This window comes from Mesocricetus auratus, unplaced genomic scaffold, assembly GCF_017639785.1.
Source record: "Mesocricetus auratus isolate SY011 unplaced genomic scaffold, BCM_Maur_2.0 Super-Scaffold_100018, whole genome shotgun sequence".
NCBI lineage: Eukaryota > Metazoa > Chordata > Mammalia > Rodentia > Cricetidae > Mesocricetus > Mesocricetus auratus.
This window is the reverse complement of record NW_024429199.1, coordinates 43,224,099-43,248,716: the sequence shown is the minus strand read 5'-3', so window position 1 is coordinate 43,248,716 and position 24,618 is coordinate 43,224,099. Positions and strand designations below refer to the sequence as shown.

At 50.3% G+C, this 24,618-nt stretch overlaps 2 protein-coding genes and 1 long non-coding RNA gene across 7 annotated transcripts in view; 2 read left to right on the top strand and 1 right to left on the bottom strand.

The window, feature by feature from the left end:
• Positions 1-4,391: 4,391 nt before the first annotated feature.
• Dynlt1 (dynein light chain Tctex-type 1) lies at positions 4,392-10,213 on the top strand. Its single transcript, XM_005065920.4, has 5 exons — positions 4,392-4,497; positions 6,440-6,481; positions 8,672-8,795; positions 9,300-9,377; positions 9,802-10,213. The coding sequence occupies exons 1-5, from the start codon at positions 4,471-4,473 to the stop codon at positions 9,870-9,872; spliced, it is 342 nt and encodes a 113-aa protein (XP_005065977.1). The 5' UTR covers positions 4,392-4,470; the 3' UTR covers positions 9,873-10,213.
• A 2,799-nt stretch (positions 10,214-13,012) lies between these two features.
• The window catches only part of Tmem181 (transmembrane protein 181), a 48,619-nt gene continuing 37,013 nt past the window's right edge, over positions 13,013-24,618 (bottom strand). For 4 of the 5 annotated variants that reach the window (XM_040758152.1, XM_040758154.1, XM_040758153.1 and 1 more), the window contains exons 8-17: positions 23,766-23,865; positions 23,134-23,264; positions 22,874-22,965; positions 21,563-21,620; positions 20,067-20,169; positions 19,659-19,710; positions 17,329-17,411; positions 16,242-16,331; positions 15,894-15,960; positions 13,013-15,124 (exon numbers count right to left, since the gene is read on the bottom strand). In XM_040758152.1, coding sequence (XP_040614086.1) covers positions 15,046-15,124; positions 15,894-15,960; positions 16,242-16,331; positions 17,329-17,411; positions 19,659-19,710; positions 20,067-20,169; positions 21,563-21,620; positions 22,874-22,965; positions 23,134-23,264; positions 23,766-23,865 — 855 coding nt within the window. In that variant the 3' untranslated portion in view covers positions 13,013-15,045. The remainder of the gene's footprint in view (positions 15,125-15,893; positions 15,961-16,241; positions 16,332-17,328; positions 17,412-19,658; positions 19,711-20,066; positions 20,170-21,562; positions 21,621-22,873; positions 22,966-23,133; positions 23,265-23,765; positions 23,866-24,618) is intronic. The other variant, XM_040758156.1, reaches the window with a different exon arrangement.
• Positions 15,775-16,640, top strand: LOC121144450. The gene is made up of 2 exons (XR_005881802.1): positions 15,775-16,290; positions 16,398-16,640. It is a non-coding gene; the product is annotated as an uncharacterized LOC121144450 (long non-coding RNA).

The following is a 24,618-nucleotide window of genomic DNA, read 5'->3' as shown; positions in this document are numbered from 1 at the left end:
CAAGCATTTTATACTTCAAGCTAGAGGAAAGATAAGTAACTTCAGTGAAATGTCTCACCCTTCCCCAAAACGCCCAGCAGAGACCACTGTGTTTCCTGTGTGTGACCTCATATATATGACTAGTGATACCACAAAGAACAACTTCTCATAGACAGACATGGCCATTTCAGGGGTAATTTTTTTTTTGAGAGCTAGCTAACAAGCACACAGAACAGTATGCAAATCATAAATAAATTTGTCATGTTCTGAATGACTGTCCCCTCCCTAACTTATTCAAATGCAACTGTGTTAGGTATCAATCGTATGAAGAGGCTGCCACAAGGTCTCTACTTTCAGGGCTAAATTAACAGCAGCCTCCAGGGAGTGGGCCCATTAATTTGAGAGTGGGTTCCTTAGTTTGGGTGCTCTTTCTGTCTCTCTCTCTCTCTCTCTCTCCCTCCCTCCCTCCCTTCTTTCCTCCATCCCCACTTCTGCTGTGAGATGCCTTCCCCCATATGGTAGTCTACAAGTACTTGTCTGTGTCCTGAATGCTTTATAAGGACACAAGCCATATTTGCTTAGGGCACACACATAAGACTTCATTTTATCTTAATTAAACCTCTTTAAAGGTCCTATCTCCAAATAAAGTCACATTCTGGGGTCCCTGGTGCTGTGCCTGCACGGTGACATCACTGAACTGTCCCTTCATCAATGTACCCAGAAGTACAATCTACACCCCAAGAAGAAGGTCAAATGAAGCTAGGCCATACCTGGCCTATGACCCTGTCCATCCAATTAGGTTGTGGCCAAACTCCATACTTAGTAGTTAGTAGTCGGTCAGTGCTTTGCACCCAGTTCCAGGACACTCACCTGGAGGACCTCAACGCTGGCAGAAGGAGAACAGAGAGTGCAGTGCAGACTTTGGCAGGGTCGTGGTAGGACTGAGGGTGTGGAGTCAGGTACAGGAGGTCACCCACTAACGGCTCGAAGACGAATCTGCGAAAGTAGTGTCAGAGTTAGTGCTGCTTGTGAACCTAGGCACAAGACTGACACTGGAATAGGTGAGCTGAAGCCAGGCAGCGAGAAGGCAACTTTTGTTCTTAATTCAGCGCCTGGAGTGAGGAGGTTTTCATGTCTTTTCTCATTAGTATGTACAATGGCACTTTTGTTCAAGTATATCGTATAATTGGACTCTGTTATTTCTTCCTCTTCCTGAATAGTACCCATTCTTTTTGACATGTCATTCGTATGCGTGGTTATACATATATACTTATGTATAATATATTGAGGTCCCCGCACGAAAGAGAAAATGTGGTATTTGTCATTCTCTTTTGGGGCCTGTTTTATTACTTAGCATGGAAATCCCCAAATTCATCCTGTTTTCCTGAAAATGACACAATTTCACATTTGTTTATGGCCAAATAAACACATTTCTTTCATCCACTCACCAGTTGATGGACACCTAAGTGAATCCCACGACGTGGCCATTGTGAGAAGTGCCACAGTCAACTTGGATGAACAGGTGTCCAGGCCGCGCACGATCCTTTCAGGCAGATTCCCGGAAGTGCTATAGCTGGTCACATGGTAGCTTTAAAAAAAAAAACTGGTTTCCCAGCTTACATCCCACCACATCCATGCCAGCACTTTTTATTTGTTTGTTTGTTTATTTTTGAAGCTTGAGGACAATTTGTTAGAATTTAAAAGGAAAACCCCAGGGCAGGTTAAGTGTCCACCTCCAAGCTGCCCAGAGGAGGAGAATGGAGGTGAGCCACAGGGCGTCAGTTTGCCACACAGTGGAGGGGTTACTTTGTCGCACCTGCTGCCCAGCCTATATCCGAGAATGTAGCGAGGTGGTCGGGATAGATGACACAGAGACCAGTTGGTTGCTTTAAGAAAACTTTATGCTTCCCAAGTCAGCTTAGGAGGAGACCCCAAGTCCGCTTAGGAGAGAGAAGTCTCTCCAAGAAAAACGCTTCCCTTTTTAAGGACTTCTGCCATCCATCTACATACAATTCTCCAACAACTCTCCCAGACTTCTCACCCTCCTGGCTGGTGGTTTAATCTCTGGTTGGGGAGACACAGCAGGGAGCAGGAAGAGGCATCTAGCCGTAGGGGGTGTCAAAGTCATGGTGTTTCAGTGAGGGAGCCCTTATCTGAGCCCTATCAAGAGCTTTATAGTACTGAATTGTTTTCAGTAAACATTATCTCGCAGCTGCCTGCTCCCAGGCCGAAGGGGAAGTGGGTTTCTGCTCAAGGTCTGGTGTCCCCACAGTACTTCAGGAAAAGAACACCAAAGCAATATTGGGGCGTTTAAAAGCTCACTTACGCTCTAGCCAGCAACTGAGAGAAAAGGCTGGAGAGAAGAAAAATAATAGTTACCCTTTTCTGAGCCAGAACCCAGGGAAACAAGCAGACTCAGATGAACCTCGTTGAGGTGTGGCTCCTAGGGACTGCGGTTGTGGTTGTTTTTTAAATGATACCTGTTTTTTTTGTTTGTTTGTTTTTTGTTTTTTGTGGTTTTTACGAGACAGGGTTTCTCTGTATTGTTTTGGAGGCTGTCGGTCCAGACCGGCCTGGAACTCTGGCTGCCTCTGCCTCCCGAGTGCTGGGATTAAAGGTGTGCGCCACCACCGCCCGGCCTCTGTGCAGTTTTAAAGTCTATCCTGGCACTCGTTCTGAAGGCCAGACTGGCCTTGAACTCACAGAGATCCACCTGTCCCCCACCCCCAAGTGCTGGAATTAAAGGCATGTACCATCACCGCCTGGCTGATCTATTTTGCAAAGTGATTTTTTTACATGGGGTGAGTGATATGGATTTAATTTTGTTCTTTTTTTCCAATCATTAGGGAGCTGTACTGCTGTCAGTTTATTCCCGAGTCTTTTATTTTTTAGAATTTATTTATTATGTTTACAGTGTTCTTAAGATTTATTTATTAGGTATACAGTGTTCTGTCTGAATGTATCCCCTCAGGCCAGAGGGCACCAGATCTCATTACAGATGGTTGTGAGCCACCATGTGGTTGCTGGGAATTGAACTCAGGACCTCTGGTAGAGCAGTCAGTGTTTTTAACCTCTGAGCCATCTCTCCAGGCCGGGAGTCTTTTATTTTATTCACTTATGTGTACATATTTGTGGTATTCTTCTATGGCTATGTAGCATAACTTTAAATCAGGTATCACAACACCTCCAGAGTGGTCTTTTAAAAGCTCAGTATTGCTTTGGCTATGTTTTGTTTTATTTTTTTCCTCCAGAGAAATTTGTTTTTTCTATTTCTGTGACAAATGCCATTGGGATTTTGATGGAGATTTATATAGATCTCGTTCATTATTAGTAAAGTCATTTCCACAATATTAACTCTGGAAACCCGTGAGCATGAGGGCCCTTCCATCTTGTGCCTGCACTCTGTTTCTTCAGTGTTTAAAAATTCTCCTTGTATGCTAACCACGTCAGCATCGCTGCTCTTGGCAGGACAGAAGGGGACAGAGGGCAGTATCTTTGGAAATGTTAGCTTCTTCCTGAAGGACTCCAGTTAGACCCAAATGAAACACCCACATTCTGCTAACTCAGCAGTAATCCGAGTGACAGACACCAACCTTGAGCCCGAGGATAGACAAAAGGGTCACTGAAGGATCCAAGGGAGCCTTTCCCGAGCCTTTAAAACCCCGCTGTTTCCATGGGGTTCCTACGGCTGGCTTTGGGAAAGTCAGGGGTGACCCCTTCAGTTTTAAGTGCATGATAAAAACAGAACACACCCACGCCAAAGTCAAAGCTTCAAGCATCCGGTCCATGCAGGCGGGAGCACACACCTCAGTCCAAGTAGAGAGCTCAGAACAACATCTCGATGCCATGGGTACAAGTAGGCACCTAATGCACTCTGGTTAAGAAAGCTAGGGAGTGGACTTGGTTTTACAAAACGTTCGGCATAAAACGTTTTAAAAAGTGGTTCTTAAAAGGAAAAACTCTCATCGACTGCATATGGAAAGCCTAACGCCTTCAAACTTTGGTTCAGATGGAGTATCTGGAACCTAGGTCCTCAAGGGGAAGCAACCGGTGCTCCTCCGTACTGGGACGGTCGCGTCATTTTACAATTTGTTCCTAGTTGTCAGGGCTTGTTTGAAAGTTTCAATCCATTTCTACAGTACGAGCGGGAGGGCGGGCCAGGACCGTGCTTTCCGACTTAGTCTGGCTTTTGGACCTTCCTTTGGTTTGGGTTGCCAAACTGCTCTGACAGTTTGCTTTGGAAACCGCCTTCCGCAGGATTGAGATCTAGGCCCGCGGCTTGGAGACCCGGGAGGAGCAGCAGGCGGGGCCCGGGAGGTGGTGGGAGGAGCCGCGCAATAGGCGGAGCCCCTAGTGGGTGGGGCCGGGCCCTAGAGCGTGGGTGGCGGTTGGTAGTGGTCAGCCTGGCGCGGGGGCGGGGAGTGGGCGGGGCCTGAGCGCGCCTGCGCAGTCCACTCTACTCGGCGGCGGCGGAGACGCGCAGAAGGAAAGATGGAAGACTTCCAGGCTTCCGAGGAGGTAACGTCTGGGCTGGGTCACGGGAGGGTGGCGGCCGAGATCCAGGCGTGGCGCGGCCCCGCCTGGGGAGCCGCAGCTGCTTCTGCCCACGGCCACGCGGCCCGAGGCTGATGAACCTGGGTGGCGGTTCCCAGCGGGCCACTCCGAGGCTGCCCCGCGTGGGCGGTGCCCGCGGTCGGCGGGGCTGGTGGGCTCTTGGGGCTCAGGTGCCCCGCCCGGAGGGTGACATCACTCCGCCCCGTTTGCGCTGCTGCGGACCCCTGCCGAGGCCCAGGTGGGAAAGGAGGGGTCCTGCAGTGGCGTGCTTGATGACACGGGCGCGCAGGGCCAGTTCCCGGCCCCCGAGGTGGGGGTCTGCTGTCCCCGCTGTCTCTGCCAAGTGCAGACGCGCAGACAGAACCTGCCTTTGTCTCGGTGCCGCACCTTGTCCTCCAGTGCGGCGCTGCCTCCCCACACTGGGTACACTGCATTTCAGTCTAAGATAGTAATGAGATCGCTCATTCTTGTATGTGGGGGGGGGGGAGAATGCCAGCCTCTTAGTGCTCTGGACACTTTTCTTGACGATGTGTTGTCAAAATGGCCTTTCCTTCGTCTCCACACGCATTCAGGAAACAGCTGAACGGACCGACCCAGATATAGTTGCTCATTTTTTTTCTTCCTGAATCATTTTTGTTGAAGCTCAATAAAATACCATCTATTACACAGTTTGTCAAAAAATAAAAACACTTCCTCTTTTGACATTTCTAAGGTGTAGTTCAACTACGGATATTCTGAGGGAAGAGTAAGCCATTTGCATTTATCGGAGACTTTCAGTTTTGGTCTAATTTCTCAACACAAAAACTTTATGGCAATGTCATTCTGTTTGAACGCTGGTGGGGACCAAGTGAATAATCTCAAGGCACGATTCGGAAGCAGCTAGCAAAGGGGGCTGTACCCAGATATCAAACTGACATTTATGTTGTAGTCACAGCCAGTCGAACTTTATGAAAAGGAAATGGCCCCGGGAGGAGAAACCCCCTAAAACTCCGCTCTTGGAGCCGCTGACGCTGCCCACTGGGTTCAGTACAGTTTCTCTTCTGCCTTTTTTGTACTTTAACTGTATGGAAAGTTGTGCAAGGACTTCGGTTTGTGGTTTAGGATCACTGTAGTCACTGGAAGAGTCTTTCAACTGGCTCCAAGACATCACAGGTTTTCACTAGTTCAGGGATTTGGTTTTGTTTCCAAATGACTTTGGTCTGGTCATCTCTTGTTCGTCCTGGAGAGAAAGGGGCAAGGCCCACAGTGGTCAGCAGCCAGGAGCCATCTTCAAGGAAACAGGGCTGCCTGCCTCTCTACCAGGAAGGCAGGGGCCTGGGGGCTGCCAGTGCTAAGGACAGCCCAGAACTTAAGAATAGTTTGTTCTCACATAAGCAGCACACGGGCAGGCTAGTGCCTGGCTAATATTTTCAGGACCTCCTTACACCCACTCAAATCCACTGTTATGTTAAAAGTAAGAAAACTCCATGCTCTGCCTTGCCAGCAGCCCACAGGGTAGAGAAAAGTGATGTTAGCACACCAGCCTCCTACACGATGAAGGTCCTAATCCGTTTACATCAGGGAAGAGAATGTCCCATCTCTAAAATGGATTGCTTACATTTCTTTAGCTTGTTTGTATGGAAGTCGAGTAACTCATACCCTAGCGCCTGTACTGCTAACGGTCCCGACAGCCGGCTGCAAGGGAAGGAGAGAGGGATGTCGTGTGCAGTGAAGCTTGGGCTGCAGGGTGATTTGAACAGTGGTGGCCTGCACGTTGGCCCTGCAGAGAGCTGGCCCTGTGGTACTCAGCTGCTGCACACCTCGGGCTCTGAGTGGTGCGGTCCTCTGCATGGTCGACACGTGCGTTATCTCACGGTGGAGAAAGATTTTCTTCAACCAGACTTACCTACATTTTCTCCCTTAACAGACTGCATTTGTTGTTGATGAAGTGAGCAACATTGTAAAGGAGGTAAGAGGAGACACGCTGTTTTCCAGTGTTTGGGTGATGGCAGTGTCTTACAGTTAATGTTGCTGTAATGAACCGCCGTGACCAAAGCAACGGGGAGGAAAGGGTGTCCACACGTCCACATCCCTGTTCATCACTGAAGGAAGTCAGGACAGGAACTCAAACAGGGCGGGAACCCGGGGGCAGGAGCTGATGCAGAGGCTGTGGAGGCTGCTCACTGACTTGCTCTTTCCTTTCTCAGCCTGCTTTCTTACAGAACCCAGGACCACCAGCCCAGGGATGGCTCCACCCACAATGGGCTGGGCTCTCCCCCTTCAATCACTATTTAAGAAAATGCCCTACAGGTTTTCCTATAGCCTTTTGGAGGCGTTTTCTTAATTGAGATCCCTTCCTCTCAGATGACTTTAGTTTGTGTCAGGTTGACATAAAACTAGCCAGGACAGCATGTATGAGGGAAATGCCATATGAGTCAAAATGGGAAAAATTGCAACAGCTATTGAGCCTCTGTGTTTTGGCATTGTAAACATTTTTACTTACAAATAAGTAAAAATCACTCCCATATCATATACATTTTGTATACTAAACCAGGAAATCTTACATGGCGTTAGAAGGTGTTAAGGCAGATTCTGTGACCTTGTAGCATACAGAAGACTCATGACACAGGGATAAATGTCTCCAGTGTCTGATGAAAAAGAGCAACTGCAGAGAAAATGCAACAATTTGCCACAATTCAGGACCTGGCGATACAGTTAGGGGTTTATTCATAGAGTTTTCTTATGTTCTTAAACACTTGTGAGAAGTATCCAAAACCAAAATGATTCCTCTTTTACGAACACTGCTCAGCACTGGGTGTGATGTTTGCCTTTTATCGTTTCCAGTGCAGTGTTTCCTGTGGAGCAGGTGGGGTGGAAAGTTGTAGGCTAGCCCAGAGCTGGGGGTAGAGCGGGCTCCTCAGGGGTGAGTTTTGCCTCTTGTTTCTGTATCCACTTAGTCAGTTAGCAGGCAGCAGGTGCCGGAAGGACGCGGTAGCAGCCCACAGGGAGGTGGGAGGTGACTCAGCTTTTTGGCCTTGGCGCTAGGTTTGCTCTGTCCTCACACTGTTTAAAAGTGCTCTAAGTGGAATATGAGTGGGTTCAAAATAGAGGTTTCCTCTCTCCCTAAAAACCGAATTTCACAGTGCATAGAGAGGGCTGTCCTTCCTCCTTTGACGGTATTGTGTCTTGACCAACGCAAGACCCCTGGTCCTCAGCCCACAGTGTACTCTCAGCCTGGAGTTAGGCAGAGAATATGGGGCAACTAGGAGCTGTGTCGCCGTGACTGCTCAGAGCCCCAAGTCTGCAGCTGCAAATCATGGCTTATCCATTGTAGGTTTTTATCCCCCAGAAGCCCAGTTGCTGCACCCAGCCTGCAGTGGCAGACCCTGTTCCCTCGCCACTGTGCAGCGAGGGCCCCGACCTCGTGTCTGAAAATAAATCACAACCCCCAGTGAATGCTCTCTACGTTAGCCTGTCATAAAATCTTCATTTTCTGGCTCCTAGCAGGTTATGGGGGCCGGGGGGAGATGCCCAGAGATGCACTGACTGCTGGGGGTGGGGCTGCTGGGAGACCCAGGGAGTCTCTGCATGGGAGGCTCTTGGCCCTAAGTGTAGCAGGGACAGACAGTGAGCTCCGCTCTGCTCCGCAGAGGCCCTGGGCGTGTGTGTGGTGACACGGCCCATAAAACGAGGGCTGAAAGCGCCAGGAGACTGCCTGGTTGTATATTGCCAGTTGTCCAAACAGCCAGTAAAATGTCATCTCATACACGCTGCTAAATCATATATGTTATGGTTTGATGAAAATGTCTACTATACTTTTAAAAAATTGGCAAAAATAAAGTATTTTCAGCCTCCATAAGAAAAAGGGCTGCTTATCTCTAGATATTAACAGTAGCGTGAACATCCATTTGTTTAGTTGAAATGTGGAACACATTAGACAGACTGTAAAACACAGATCTCCAGCCAATGTAAACATAGCTGAGACAGGGTAATGCTGTGAAGAAAGCCATTCTTGCAAACCCCTGAGAGAAAGCATAAGCCCGCATCCTCCGAGGGTCTGCCTTTAGCTCCCAGGGTGGGCCACGGGCCATTTTGGGTGGCTGGTGGGTGGTTGTGGTATCTGGTCTCTCTCCGTGACCTCTTGTGATTTTTCCCCTAGGCTATAGAAAGTGCCATCGGTGGCAACGCCTACCAGCACAGCAAAGTCAATCAGTGGACCACAAATGTTGTAGAGCAGACTTTGAGCCACCTCACCAAGCTGGGAAAACCATTTAAATACATTGGTAATGTATCTTCTTCCTGTGTGTTTTGATACCATTCTTTAAATACTGATCAGAGGTGTCTGGTGGCAGAAGAATGCTAATTTAGCAATTTTTACATAAGCTCCAACGAAGCTCCTGCCAGAACCAGGTCACTCGTGTAACTATGCTCTTCCAGGACAGGCCTCTCGGGTAGTGACTGAACCATGCTCTTCCGGGACCAGGCCTCTGGGGTAGTGACTGAACCATGCTCTTCCGGGACCAGGCCTCTGGGGTAGTGACTGAACCATGCTCTTTGCCCATCAGGCTGATACCACCGTCGCAAGGTTCACGTCAAACAGGAATTTACAGGATTTCTGATCAGACATGTTTAGAATATGTTAAGATAAAGGGAATAATGTAATTTGTCACAGGCTGAGACAAGACAGTCTGCCCTTATAATTTAGAACATCAGCCATGTGATCTGCCTACAAAGCAGGCAAAGTGAATTATGTTGCTAAGTTTCTAACGAGATGTGTTTACTTGAAGTGACCTGTGTGATCATGCAGAAGAACGGAGCTGGGTTACACACTGCAAGTTCCTGCTTCTGGGACAGCTCTACGGACGGTAGGGTTTCCACCCTCTTAGGAAATGCTATGCCCATTCTCTTCAGCCTTCCCACAGCTCCCTGGCCCAGAGATTGGCAGTCCTAAGGAACAGTGTTCTGTGATGTGTATGCTTAGATGTCTCATATTCCCCCATGCATTTCTGTAAAAGTTACCATTGCCTGGTGCAGTGTGCGCACCTTTAATTCCAGATCTAGAGAGGCAGAGGCAGGCAGATCTCTGAGTTGGAGGCCAGCCTGGTCTACATAGTGAGGCCCTATCTTAAAAACAAAACAAAACCCAACATTCTGTAGACACTCGCCCGTTTATCTGTAAGTAGAGCCAGGCAGGGAAGTCACTGTTTGTATGTGTCTGTCAGAGGCAGGCACCGGAGCGCTGCATCCCCTGGGCTCCCTCATTCCCGGTGCCTGTCTGTCTCCCCACAGGGAGCTGCACGGTGCGATGGGAGAACAAGACCATGTACTGCATCGTCAGCGCCTTCGGGCTGTCCATCTGACCTCCTCGCCAGCCTGCGGCTCCGCCTTTCCGTTTCATCCTAACCACCAGCTATGAATCGGGTGATCACCTTCCTCCTCCTTGTGTTGTGTGGCACTCTCAAATGTAGAGAAATAAACCAGATGACTCCGTGGTCACAGGAGCACAATGTCAGGCAGTGGAGCAGCCAGCCACCTGTCACCCGAGGCTGGTGGTGCCACTTGTCTTAACTGTCTCTTCTCAAAGGTGCTAAAAACCGACGTCTGCGAGGAGGAAACTTTCTCTACTTCCTGAAATGATTCAGATACACTAATTTTCCATACTTTATACTTTTGTTAGAATAATAAATTATTCAAAATTAAAGTTTCTGTGTTCGTTGTAGTCTGAAGCATCACACATGAATCTGTTACTGCCTTCAGAATTTTGTTTTTAAAGGTTGTTTTCAGTCGGTGACTGCCCTGGCTGATGGCTTCACGATAGTGCAAGCTCAGGAGCTTTGCTGGTCATGGATCCGTTTCTTTGATGATGAAGCATGGTATACTGGCAGGGCTGGAGAGGTCATGAACCTCAGAGGCATATTAGACACATGTGACATGATAAGCCTCCCTCAAAGGCCTGGAACAATGGCAGATGTCTCTACCCCATTGGTTTGTTTAATTTTGTTTGTTTTTCAAGACAGGGTTTCTCTGTTGTTTTGGAGGCTGTCCTGGAACTCGCTCTGTAGACCAGGCTGGTCTCGAACTCACAGAGATCCGCATGCATCTGCCTCCTGAGTGCTGGGATTAAAGGCGTGCGCCCTTAAATTACATTTATTTGTGTGTGACAGTGAGTAAGAACACGAGTGCCGTGACACACTGTGGAGGACAAAGGACAGCTCGGGGAGTTGGTTCTTTCTCCATCCCTGGCCCCAAGGACGGAACTCAGGCTTGGAGGCAAGCCCCTTTCCCTGCTGTCTCACTTGGTGGCAAGCCCCTGTCCCTGCTGGGCTGTCTCACTGACCAATCAGTTTAGTTTCATTGCGCTGGTCATCTCAGGGCACAAACCAGGAAGAAAAACAGCATAGGAGAAAAAAAACTCCGTGGATTCTTTCCCCAGCTATTGGTGAACAGAAAATGTCTTAGTAGAGGGCGAAAAAACAACAAAAATATAGCACTGTCTTGGTCTCTCGAGTGGAACTGTGTTGGTTTTTACCTGTGGGAGTAGGCGCCCAGGCGTGTGCGATCCTTCATGCTAGTCCCTGCTTTTCAGAAGGGAAGGGTACAAGCTGGCCCAGCCAGTAAGCTCCAGCTCCTGCGTGCTCGGCCCAGCGCCATTACACTGCAGCCTTCAATCCATGGGCTCCAATTTTCACCGCAGCCAGGTGTTTAGTATTGGAGTTCAGAAGACACTGTTAGAAGTACTGTGTTCATAACAAGTGATGCGGTTGCGTGCAGCTTATCCAATGAATTCCAAGTCATGAATCCTAGTGGGAGGGGACCCCAAAGAGCAGGCTGTCTGTTGACTGCTTTGGGGTTCTTGTGGGCCACAGCAGACACTAGGATTGGCATCACCGCTTGCTTGGTGTGTGCGTACATCGGTCTGTGTAGAAGTGCACACTCATGGATGTGTCTCCTGTGCTGTCCTTCTCCAGCTTATTTTCTGAGATGCCTCCCGCTGCACGTGGATCTCACTGCTTCAGCTAGTGCGGCTGCCCCTCAAAGCCCAGGGCCCACTGTCTCCTGTGCCCACTCTCGCGTGGGTACTGGGAATCCAAATTCACAAGCACTCTACCCACGAGCTGTCTCCCAGCGCCCTGAAGAATCCTCTTTGTATTCATGTAAAAAGCAAGTACTATGTAAAAGATGAAAAGTTAGAAATATACTAACGTTGATACACAAGGGGTGTTGTCAGAATGAAGTGGTTGCAGTTGAGTGTGAAATGTCCCTTACAGGCGCCCGTGTCAAACACGGTCCTCAGCTGGGAGCGCTATTTGGGGAGGTGCTGGGAACTTCAGGGGTGGAACCCACTGAAGGAAGCAGGTTACAGCCAGCAGGTCCTGGAGGGCAGGGCTAGGGTCTCCTGCTCTGTCCCATTCTGTCACTGCCTTGCTCCCTGGCCACCAGGAGGTGAGCCGCTTTGCCACACTCTTGGCTCTCCCCATCATAGGCCCATGGTGGCGTGAGCTAACCACAGACCCATGAGCTGAAGTAACTGTCCTGTGGGTCCTTCATCAGGTCTCGCAGCAATGAAAGGTCTAATACAGAAGCCATTCCCCAGACATGAGTCTGACTGCGTTTCCCACAAATAAGCATTTATTTGCACGTTGACTGCCTGTCCAGCGACACTGCTCCTAACTCATAGTTCCAGTTTCTTCTGGACTTAGAGCCTAGTGTTTTAACTTAACAACTATCTACAGACACTGTAAAAAAGGCAGTTTTCAGTAGCAGAAAGTCCTCTGTGCCACAGAATGGAATTACCCCTGTTCCATGTGTGTCACAGAATGGTATTAACACCTGTTCTGTGTCACAGGCTGTGTCATGAAGGGTATTACACTTTGAAGCACCAAAACACCAAGATAAACTTCAGCAAGGTGTCTGACTAAATCAGTTTCCCTTTGGTCTGAAAAATAGTTGCATCTCACTGCCCAAAGGAAATCTAACCACTAAGGCAACGGATTTCTAATTCCTCAAATATACAAATACAGACCAGGTGTTGGCTGTTCCCATGGAATACTCACAGGGAAGACCCTTTTAATTCTCTGTTCATGGTGCTCATGTGTTTCTTGTGAAGATCAGTGACCAAATGCTAACCCGTTCATCGTACCTGATGGTGCAGCACTTGAGGCCTGTTTTGTAAACTCCATCTGGGGTTGGCTTTACACATCTAAACTCACTGCAGTCCGGAACAGTACAGAGAACGCCTTTCGAGCCTCCAGTGTATCTTATATATCCCCTCTCTGGGCATCCCAATGGGGCTTGAAGGTACCATGACACTGCTACAAATATTGACAAGAAATCCAGCAGACTCACTATCCACAGGGACACAAGCTCTCTCAGGGGAAGCCACGAGACATGACTTCATTTTCCAGGTTCCCCTAGATTGAACCAATATCAAAAATACCCAAGGACAGTATTATTCAAACCATTACCCTGAAAGAACTTGTTAGCCCTTTGAATTTGTAACTTAAATTTATAAAACTTTAATTCCCTCAGAGCAAAACAAACAGTCTTCTCATTACTATCAAAAGTTCCTGGCAGAGTTTAGTGTTTGAACCTAATAAATACCCACAGCCTCAGTCCACACACCGAAGTCTCTAGATCTGTAAGCTGAGTTCACAAAGCTTATACTACATGATGTACACGACACTAGGGAAGAAAATGTGAAAACAATTTAATGACTACTTCCCCTTAAGTGCTTCTTGGTAATTCCTATTTCCAACAAAAAAATATTCCCGGATTTTAGTTTCACAGACAGGAGGATCAGCTTATAATTACAGTGCAGGACAGTTTTCAAAAGTCCTCAAGTCTGTACACAAATGCTTAAAATATCTTACACTGAATGATAAATAGCATTCTAAATCACAGAGAATTTCTAATAATGATTAAAAAGAAGTGAACTATCACATATTGGAACAGTACAAGTCCATGTCCATAAATGATAGCTGCAGTGGTCCATTAGAAGTTGTATGTGTTGGTAACAAAGAACCTTCCAGTATCTCTGAGAACACAGAATCAGAGTGATTGCAGCACTGCAAATGTAAAAATCATGTAAACGTGTTACCTTTCCAACTATTGTTTTCATTCAAATGTTTATGTGTGCAAATTTTTTTTTAAACAATGCACATGGAATCCATATTAAAGTACACTGAGGTTTAAGAAGACAGGCAGACAGAATGAAGAGTCTCTAGGCATCCCTGGGGTCCCGGCCCACCTGGGCAGTAGCCTGCAGCTCAGAGCAGATATCTGAGTCGGTGCATAGAGAAGGATCGTGGTGCTTCCTGAGCGGGGTCCACCGCTCTGGGCCTCGGGTTTACCAGGACAGAGGCAGGCAGGATGGCTACCGTTACCGGTGTTCACAAAGGTGTTACGTGTGGGGAGACTCCATGGAATGTGATGGAAGGCAGTGGCACTCAGGGCTTCCAATGCTGAATTTCACTAATGCGGGTGACATCCATTTTCCACAGGGCTCCAAGGACAACGACCTCCAAGTAAGTTCCTTTATCTGAAGTGTTTCCATAACCATTCAAAATGTTTAACTTTCTCTTCATTTTAGTGACAAATGTTAAACTGGAAACCTTTTTGACAATAAAGAATTTCTAATCTAGTAATATTTCGTGTAGTGTTCATTAAAAACAACAACAAAAAACCAAACCAGAGCTCTTTGAGGTCTCATACTCAGTGGAGTTGCAGAAACTTGGAACGGGAAGGGCCACCCTGTTTTCCACCCAGTCCTATAACATAGGCAGACACTTGCACACGGGCCCTCAAAAGCACCATGGCACAAGACCTTGCCCACAGGACTACTGGCTTGTAGACACCTTAGCTTCCTCCTGTCTGAGACACAGACAGACAGACAGACACACACACACCCACACACCCTGACTTCTGCTCAGGGGCAGTGGCAGACTGCACTTAGCCACCCACCATTCCTGAAAGCTCCATTGTAAGTGGTTCACCAAATGCAATGAAGGCCATCATCCCAGATGCCTGGGAGTCAGCATGGGCCCGCCATGTGTCTGTGGAGACGGTGGTCCCCACCGAGGCAGGTGCAGGCCCAGCTTCGCTTTGAGGGTAGAGCACTCAGGAAAGGGGGCATGGGGAAGAGGCTGCCACCCTGGGACCTCGGCCATCAATCAGGCCTCCCGCACACTCAGAGCTGGCAAACTGCTTTGTAAGAGGAAAAGTACATAATTCTTTTTATTAAACTGGGTAATTTCTCGTCCTCATCGCACACAGGCTCCTTCTCGTCCGGTGTCTCTGTGAAAGGGTTTGCCTTTGGCTTCTCCGCCAGCCGGCCTCCTCGTCAGTAGTGGAGCTGCCCCAGCAGCAAACTCCAACCAACCTTCAGTCCATTTGGTTTTTCTTTTAAAAATATGTAAACAAATAAGGAACAGGAAACCTCTGCTTCCAGGAGTCCAAACACACACAGAAGAAAGGCCCAGGACACGTCACTAGGGAAGGCCTCTGGCCCCCTAGCTGTCCCATCTGCTGCAGGGCTCAGTCACTGTCCGACTCTTCCTTGTACTTGGCCCGGATGGCCTGGCCGTTCTGCAGGGGCATTTCTTCGTAGTCGCTCCTGTTGTAAAAGAGACCTTTGACACTCTGACATTCTGGTAGCTCTTTTTGTGTGTGCATGTGTGAGGCCAGAGGGCAGCATTAGGTGTTTCTTTATTTGTCTCTTTATTGAGACAGGGTCTCTTCCGGAACTGGGAGCTCACTGAGCCCCAGAGAGCCTCCTGTCCCCAACCCCCAGTGCTGGGATTATAGGTGTGTACCACTGAGCACTGGGTCTGACTTTTGTTTGTGTTGTGTTTTGTGAGAGATCTCAGTATGTAGCCTTGGCTGGACTGTAACTCAAAGATCTGCCTGCCTCCGTCTCCTGGGTGCTAGGACTAAGGGCGTGAGCCACCACGCCCAGCTCAGAGTCTGGCATTCTGCATGGGTCCTTGGGATCTGGACTTGGGTCCTACGCTTACACGGCAGGGACTTACTCTGTTGCCTCTCCAGCAACACCTGGCAGCCCGTCCTTCACTGCACTTGGCTGCCGCGCTGCCGTACCGGATGAGCCCACCTTACAGCCTCTCTCTTAGGGTCTAGTCACCTGACATGTCGGCTCTTCCCAACTTGACTCCTGGCACCTATTAACTCAGACAAACCTGTTCTGTAGGAACCACACACTGCAGGCGTTCCACAAAAGGAAATGCCACTAAATCCATAGGAGGCACACAAAACAAAGCCACAAAACTCCTGACACTCCCAGTCAACATTCTGATGCCATGGAGACTATCATTTTTTCAGTAAGCAGATAGAGCTAGGCTGGAAGGCACAGGGTGACAGTCACTTACCCGTAAATCACATCGTCATCAGAATCGTTCAGCATGGAAAACGCAGGGTTGTCTTTTAGCTGGGACTCTGAAAATTCAACAAACGCCTTTTTAATGAGAGCATTTTGTGTTATTCGCCAGGGAGAGGTCTGAAGGAGTTAGACCCAAAGCCTCAAGTAGAGTCAGTAGTGGTGTGCTGTGAGACTGTGACATCATAGGTCAGCACAGCTGTGCCCTGAGTTCAACTTGAGGCTACCATCCACCTGCCTTCTCTCTGTCACGGGACCCTGTACCCGGGGAAAACATGAGCCAATGGAAACTCTTGCGTTTCAGCTATCTGGACGGCGACCCTGACCCGAGGTGGCTCACCATACAGAGCATTCTTGGATGGAGAGTACACGAAGGCCAGCGTGTACAGGTAAAAGTTCAGCAGGCCATAGAAAGACAGGAATTCCGCTGGTGGTGTTGGTCAAGGGTGAAGCGTGGGTTTGGACATGTAAGCCTCCGCCTCCTCCCATTTCCCAGAAGCCCTTTCCAGGATGAACCACTGACCAGCTTGAGGAGGGGTGGGAGTCCACAGCCCAGATGCCAGGATGCCTCAGTTCAAGTCATGGCCAGATGTCACAAGGACAGGAAGGGGACTGAGGTCTACTGACATAAGGAGATGCAGAACCGAAGCTCAGAATTCTACCTCCTCCACACTACAGACCCCCAAGTGCCTACGGAATCAGTGTAGAGCTTAGTCACAATAAAAAAGGCCATCATCAATCCCAAGACACACCTGTGTTCCATCTGCCTGACCACAGACAGGGGAGCCAGGGGAAACAAGACATGGCCTGGAGGTGGGCACAGTGGGCATCGAAGCTCTGGTGCTGAGTGAGCCTTCCCTGTACCAGACTCGCGAGCCAAGCTGTCACCATAGTGATGTCACCATAGTGATGCTGATGCTGGCATCTGGCTGCACCTGAGTGATGCTTAGACAATGCCATTGGCACAGAGGTGCACATAGGCCTCCAACCCTCAGTGCGCGCGCGCTCTCTCTCTCTCTCTCTCCTCTCTCTCTCTCCTCTCTCTCTCTGTCTCTCTCCTCTCTCTCTCTCTCCCTCTCTCCTCTCTCTCTCTGAGACTATCCCACTGAGAAGAAAGCAGCAAGGCCTTGAGGATGGTCTAGTGTGGTCATCAGCTTGGATCCAGGCTGTGCACACAGAGTGACTAACCTTGGGCACTGACTCAGCCCTGCTGTGTGTGAGCTTCCGGCCTAACAAGGAGGACGGATGAAACCCACCCTTCCCAGGGCCAACAGGGAGCCAAGAGGGAGGGCAAGGCAGGCCTGAGGCCTGCTGAGCACAGGTCGCTAAGGGGCTGACCCATCCATCCCCTGGTAAATGTCCAAAGTGAAGGTGTTAACCATGCACACAGGGCAGCCGGCAGGCCTGGCTCCCCAGGTCAAGGATATAGTTCTGGTAGTGAGCCGACAGCTCCGCTACAAAGTTGTCTTGCAACACTTGTGCTCCAAACCTTAGATAGAGGATGACGATGCTGGAAGAGAAGGGAACCACGGTGTAAAACACACAAGTTCTCTCCCCATTGGTACTTAACAGGAAACTCATACACATGCCTATGTGACCCCCACAGTTACGGCGGCTCCCAGGAAAAACACAACAGCCACTACATGCTGTCCAAACAACCAGAAGAGCAGCTCTGGCACCTACTGGATGGTTTTAATCTCTTGGAACTTACTCAGGAGTCTGGGGGAGGGCTTTGTGGATGGCAGCCACCTGTCCTGACGGTGGCTTCTCCTTGATGCCTGCTGACAGCCCTTGCCTGGTCCTGTCCTCAATACCAAAGGACCTGGAGGCCCAGACACTCCTCGGGTACACCTCCAAGGGAGTACTTCCCTGGTGTGGATGACCGCGTGTGTTCGGCAGGGTTCAGAGTGGCGGGGTTAATGGCTTCACCAGCCAGGACATTCATGGTGGAACTTTTGCTACCCAGACCGTTATATGACTTTTTATTTGTTTGTTTTGGTCTTTTGAGACAGGGTTCCTCTGTGTAGCTCTGGCTGTCCTGGAGTTTGTTCTGCAGACCAGGCTGGCCCCGAACTCAGAGATCTACCTGCCTCTGCCTCCCACATGCTGGCAGTAAAGGTGTGTGCCACCATAGCCTAGCTGTTATATAACTTTAACCAGGAGTCCTCTGACTTTGTGGACATGTGTGGCCACAGGTACCCTGAAGTAACTCCACAGAGATAACAGATGGAAACACAGTGCTACCTCACTCGAGAAATGAAGTCCTGGGGCTGGGAGAGGCTCTGGGCCTATCATGCCTGTCATGCTTACATGAGGACCTGACTTTAGATCCCCGGCGCCAGGTAAAAGCCGGGAGTGGTGGAGGGCATCTGTAAGCGCTTGGGAAGTGGGGTGGAGGAGTGCAGAGATGGTTGGATAGCCATCCTAACCAATCAGTGAGCTCGGGGTCCCGTGATGGCCCTGTCTCTAAAAACTAGGATGGAGAACTGGGCCAACAGGACGGCCCAGCAGGAAAGATGCCCGAGGCCACGCCCGGCAACTGAGTCTCATCCATGGACCACACTCTCGAGGAACGAGCAGCAGAGAATCCATTCCTGCGTCTTTTCCTCTGACCTCCACACACATGCGCACACCCCAACACACACAACACATTCACACACATGCGCACACCCCAACACACACAACACATCCACACACATGCGCACACCCCAACACAACACATCCACACACATGTGCACACCCCAACACACACAACACATCCACACACATGCGCACACCCCAATACACACAACACATCCACACAGATGCGCACACCCCAACACATACAACACATCCACACACGCGCGCACACCCCAACACACACAACACATCCACACACATGCGCACACCCCAACACACAACACATCCACACACACGCGCACACCCCAACACACACAACACATCCACACACATGCGCACACCCCAACACACACAACACATCCACACACATGTGCACACCCCAACACACACAACACATCCACACACATGCGTACACCCCAATACACACAACACATCCACACACATGCGCACACCCCAACACAACACATCCACACACATGTGCACACCCCAACACACACAACACATCCACACACATGCGCACACCCCAATACACACAACACATCCACACAGATGCGCACACCCCAACACATACAACACATCCACACACGCGCGCACACCCCAACACACACAACACATCCACACACATGCGCACACCCCAACACACACAACACATCCACACACACGCGCACACCCCAACACACACAACACATCCACACACATGCGCACACCCCAACACACACAACACATCCACACACATGCGCACACCCCAACACACACAACACATCCACACACACGCGCACACCCCAACACACACAACACATCCACACACACGCGCACACCCCAACACACACAACACATCCACACACATGCGCACACCCCAACACACACAACACATCCACACACATGCGCACACCCCAACACACACAACACATCCACACACGCGCGCACACCCCAACACACACAACACATCCACACACATGCGCACACCCCAACACACAACAACACATCAGAGAAGTAGTTGATATAGAAAATAGGTGGAAAATGAAAGAGGAAGACACACACACGTGTGCACACCCAGACACGCATGATGCATACCCAGGCACAGCCTGACAACAGATGCACACATGCACGCCGTCTCCCACACACAGTAAAGTCTTACCTAATAACAAGCACGACAAAGGTCAATGCAGTCAAAAACTTTAACCTGAGATCTGAAAAAAAGGAGATGCTTCCATTAACAAACTCCTCCTCACCTCAGAGTCTCAAAGACAAAAACAAAGCCACCAGGGGGCAGGCCCTCTCCCTTGCGTGCTCTATGCCTGATCTACCGTGGCTGGGGAAGACCACACACAGTGGGCCCTAAATGCTGTGGCTTGCCCAGCCGGTAGACAGGGCTATTTATGGTCATATAGGTCCCTGGCAGTTCTAGCCCCGAGGCACCATGGACCACTGCTTCTACTTGAAAGGCTTCTCTCCAAATTGCCGATCCTTCCCGAGGGTTCTCTAGGGCCTGCGGCTTTTGGGGGTGTGGCCCCTGCTGCCCCATGCTTCCCAGAGTGGCACTCACCCACATAAGGCATGTGACGGAGCTCGGAGCATGCCCGCACTATCAAGAACAGGAGGTATAAAACGTACAGAGCGGCCACCACCATGAAGAAGACCTTCATACCCTGTAATAAAGGAGACAGGAGAGGCTGAGACTAGGCAGTGGGGTGTGTGTCCGTCCGCACGCACAGGTGTGGAAGCCCAGTGGGATCAGAGGGGACGCAGGGCCTGAGGTCAGTCCACTGCCCCGGCACCAGGTCACTCAAACTCACACACCAGAGGGCGCTGGGCAACTGGTGGCGGCCACTGATGCCTTTGCCTGGGGTGGGGCCTGGTCCCTGCACTACTGAGGACAAAGGGTATGCTTGCTGATAGGATGTAGGGCTGGACCTGCCTTGTCCTCACACAAGCCTTGGCGTTGCTGAGAAAGGAGGGCTGAGTGGAAGCTTCTGGGAGAACTAAGGTCTGGAAGCATTCCTTTCCATTGCTTGAGGATGGGAGAGCCCTTGTCTGAGGGCCAGGCCAGCAGCTCTGATGAGAGGTGACATGCTCTCCTCATAGAGCCTTCTTGCCTATGAGGTTCTTCTGGGTGGGAGCTCGCCCCTTTCCTGACCTCCCTGACGCAGAGACCCTCTCTCATGGTGCAGCTGCAGGTCAGGGACCAGGGTTTTCTTTTGCTGTGCAAGGACCGTCAGCCTGCACTCAGTCGTCACAGGGGGAGGGGCAGGACGGCTGTGCCCAGCACCCAGCAGTCTCGGATCCCTGCTGTGTCCTTCAGTAAAGGATGTGGGCTGCTCTCTGTTCTTGAGTCTCACAGCTGCACTCCAGACCGTGTGGCTGGGAAGGGAAGGGCTCGCCAACAATTCAGGATGGGAGCCTGATCTGTGACATCTGGCCAAGAGCTCTGCATTCCTTATATGATGTGGGAGATTCCATTATTGACCCATTTTATAGATGAAGAGACAGCCACTGCTTGAGCCTGTAACGGCCTAGGCTGCATACCCTTGTACTGTGGCTCCTGACTCTGCCTCAGTTTGCCAGAAACGACGAGCCAGGCCCGACAAGCGCAATGGCAATGGCAGCCTAGTCCATCACCACCAATCCTCCAAATCTGCAAGTGCCACAGTCTTAGCTGACTCTCCTGTGAAAGGCCACAGCCGCTCCTTCCTGGACCCACCTCCCACCCAGAAAACCCCTTGAGGCTGTTGCCCTGCCTACAGCTGGCTTCAACACCCACCACCACCCCTCCGCCACCCAATAAGGACTCTCTATCTGAGCTAAGCTCCTCCCAGGGCGCTCCTCTGGTCTCCCCAGATCCTAGACCAGTCTCTTTTCCAGTCCAGCGCCCTCTCTGGCTGAGGTCCTCATGCCTGTGTGGCAAGTTCCTTCCACTCCTCAACTTCCGTATCCGTTTGTGAACAGCCTCTGAAGCTTGTACTAACGGCGTGAGCAGAGTTACAGAACCAGCCACTTCATAAAGAAGACCAACCAATGTGAGGCTTCACAAACAGTGCTTACCTGAAAGTTTCCCGTGTCAACGCGATACTGGTACATGGGGTCGTGTAGTTCATTAAATCTAAAAGGATGGTGTTAGAAACACAGACTAATAAGAAAGCTTACTTTGTGTTTCACACTTTTCCCGAGTCAGCGTTTTCTTTCTTCTTTTGGCTTGTAAAGGTACAGTAGTTGCTACCACCACTGGAGGATTTTTAAATAGCAACTCTGTATTTTACACTGCACTACGCTGGGCATAGGGGCACTCGCTCATCGGCAGGGTCAAGGTGTGGGATTTGTTTCTTACAGATATCCCTTACACAGTTAAAGAGCTATCTTCTATAAAAGATTTGCTTTTTTCTTTTTTCTTTTTGGTTTTTCGAGACAGGGTTTCTCTGGCTTTGGAGGCTGTCCTGGAACTCACTTGGTAGACCAGGCTGGTCTCTAACTCACAGAGATCTGCCTGCCTCTGCCTCCCGAGTGCTGGGATTAAAGGCGTGCGCCACCAACGCCCGGCTAAAAGACTTGCTTTTTAATTATGTGTGTGTGTGCCTGGGAGATGATATGTACACATAAGAGCAGGCCAGAGGAGCCAGAGGCGCAGGTTATAGGTGGTTGTGAGCCACCTGGTATGGGTGCTGGGAAGTGAACTTGGGTCCTCTGGAAGAGCAGGACACCAAGTGCCAAGCCATCTGTCGGGCTCCAGGAGCTATTTCAATGGCACACGTGGGCATGTGAGATAGATGGAGGCAGAGCAAGAAAAATAAAATAGAAAGCAGCATGCACTTGCATGCACTTCAGTTTCAGAGTGAGCGCTGGGAGCTAGGCTGGCAGGGAAGGAAGTGATTGGATGGCATGAAGGCTAGTGCCACTGTGGCACGATGAGGCATGAACTGTCGCAAGACCCACACTGCGCCAGGTACTGAGCAGAGTCTCTGGGGCATTCGGCAGTGACGCGTAGCTCTTGGAGCAGAGCTGTTTCTCAAAAGCCATACAAGCCTAGCCAGGCTCACGTGAGTCTAACCAGGGTCACGTGAGTCTAACCAGGGTCAAGCTGGAAGCTATGCAAGGGTAGACAGCCTGAAGATGCAGGTGGGGTCTCCAGTGTCTCTTCTGGGCAGTCCTGGGTACTGTCCCAGCAAACCAAGTCCTTTCTCGCTAAAGAAGTCTACGGTGACACAGGCTTTCTCACATTCCACCTCATACTAGGAAACCTTCTGATGCCAAGCCCAATTCCTTGGATCTGCTTGTCTGACTACAGGTGAGCCAGGGGAGACGCTATAGTCTGGAGGAGATCACAGGGGCGACCGTTCCTCACCCAGCCGCAATACTCACGTCTGCCATATTCCCAGTGTGACAGAAGCCAGCCACAACAGTCCAACGATGAAGAACTTAGGCAAATAGAAAGTTAAGCATTTTCTTTCTCCCTAAAAAAGAAAACAAAAACTAGGAGAAAAGTAAGAAACACAGCAAATAATGACCCCAAGCACTCCTACACAGCATGCCCCTGCTGTGCAGCGTAGGCTCGGAGAGTCTCAGGGCACCGCTCATCTGAAGGATGATTGGCATCAGGGGACGTCTGTGTGCCTGCTTACCTGGACCCGTATCCCATGGTACACGCACAGCCAGAAGAGCAGCAGGGCGCACAGGAACAGAGACTGGAAGAAGTCGTCCAGCATCCCCGGGAGCCAGCTGTTCACCAGGAAGGAGAGCGGGAAGAACGGGTCTGGAAGGCAGGAAACAAACATGGGCGGCCAGCACAGAACACTCCGCCTCTTTCAAGCTCAGAGCTCACTGCTGCGCTTGCTCCTGGTCAGAGCTGAAGGGCACGGGGCAAACCAAAGGCGAGCTTGTTTTCTGAATGTCTTAAACCACTGAGCAGATTGAACACAGTGGCCCTGACAGAGAGAGCGCCATCTGCTCCTTCCACAGCCTGAGAGCTCCCAGAGCGGCGGCTCAGGAAGCAGATGCTCTCTGGGATGAGGAAGAGATGACCGCACGCTCGCGCACAGACGGGCAGCTCGGTCCAGGCTCCCGCTACCCAGGCCGTGTGTGTCTGCTCAGTATCTAAGCATCTGCTATGGCTGTGGAGCACGGTGCCCGGGGGGCAGGGGTGTGCCACACACATCCCTCCAGGGACTCCCTGCGGACACTCCTGGCAACCTTCCAGGATGACCGCCAGCTCTGAGTCTGAAGGGGGAACGTGCGGGATGGAAACGGCACCCACCGTTGTAGAGCAGCAGCAGTGGCAGGAGCACAGACATCCACTTCTGCTCGATGCCCCAGTCTCTCATGGAGAACTTGCGCAGGGAGTGCGCGAACAGGCACTGCAAGGAAAATGGCCCTGTGACTGTCTGCTGGGCCCTGTCCCCCAGCAGGGTGAGCCTCACCCCCTCACGAGGTCAGTCTGATCCACGGGGTCAGTCACTGGCTGGTTAAAGTGACCACCGAGGTCCCACCAGCTATCCATGATAAAAACGTGTAATTGCTGCATGGGGCCACAGGTGACGGGCCGCATGCTGCTTCCGCAAGGCCGTGAATTCTCTGCAGACAGAAAACAGACCCACGCCTTGCTTTTCTGCTGGGCTGCTTCAGTCCGGCCTGTTCCCACACGGAGGCTCATAGGACCTCCCAGAGCACAAACACGTCTGTAGATGCCACCAGGTCACCTAACCAGCAGCACAGTTGACAGATGGCACCACGTCCTAAGGATATTGAGATCCCCAGGAAAAAGCCAAGAGGCAAAGCCATGCGGCAGTCAGAGGCTGTGCGTGTTTTCAAACACCTCCACTGTGTGTGGAGCCCTTGGGAGAGATGTCTTTAAACAGCTTTCAAACACTGCACAACGTGTTACACAGAGGCTATTTTCTTCACTGTTACCTAATATCAACTAATAACTTTCTGGGCCCCTAAAATTTCCTGGCTGGGGGCTGTTTTTCCCCAGAACAGATTATCTGCTGATGTTCAGGCCCTTCCCCATTTAAAAACAAACTTAGAGCTGTGATTACCAATCTTTGGGCCCCAAGAGAATCCAGATACCAGGTAGCCCTCAAAAATTTTTTTAAAAAATGGAGGATTTC

Coding starts and splice junctions, on each gene's coding strand:
- Dynlt1 (XM_005065920.4), top strand. CDS start 4,471: ATGGAAGACTTCCAGGCTTCCGAGGAG. Junction 4,498..6,439: donor ACTTCCAGGCTTCCGAGGAG/GTAACGTCTGGG, acceptor CTCCCTTAACAG/ACTGCATTTGTTGTTGATGA. Junction 6,482..8,671: donor TGAGCAACATTGTAAAGGAG/GTAAGAGGAGAC, acceptor TTTTTCCCCTAG/GCTATAGAAAGTGCCATCGG.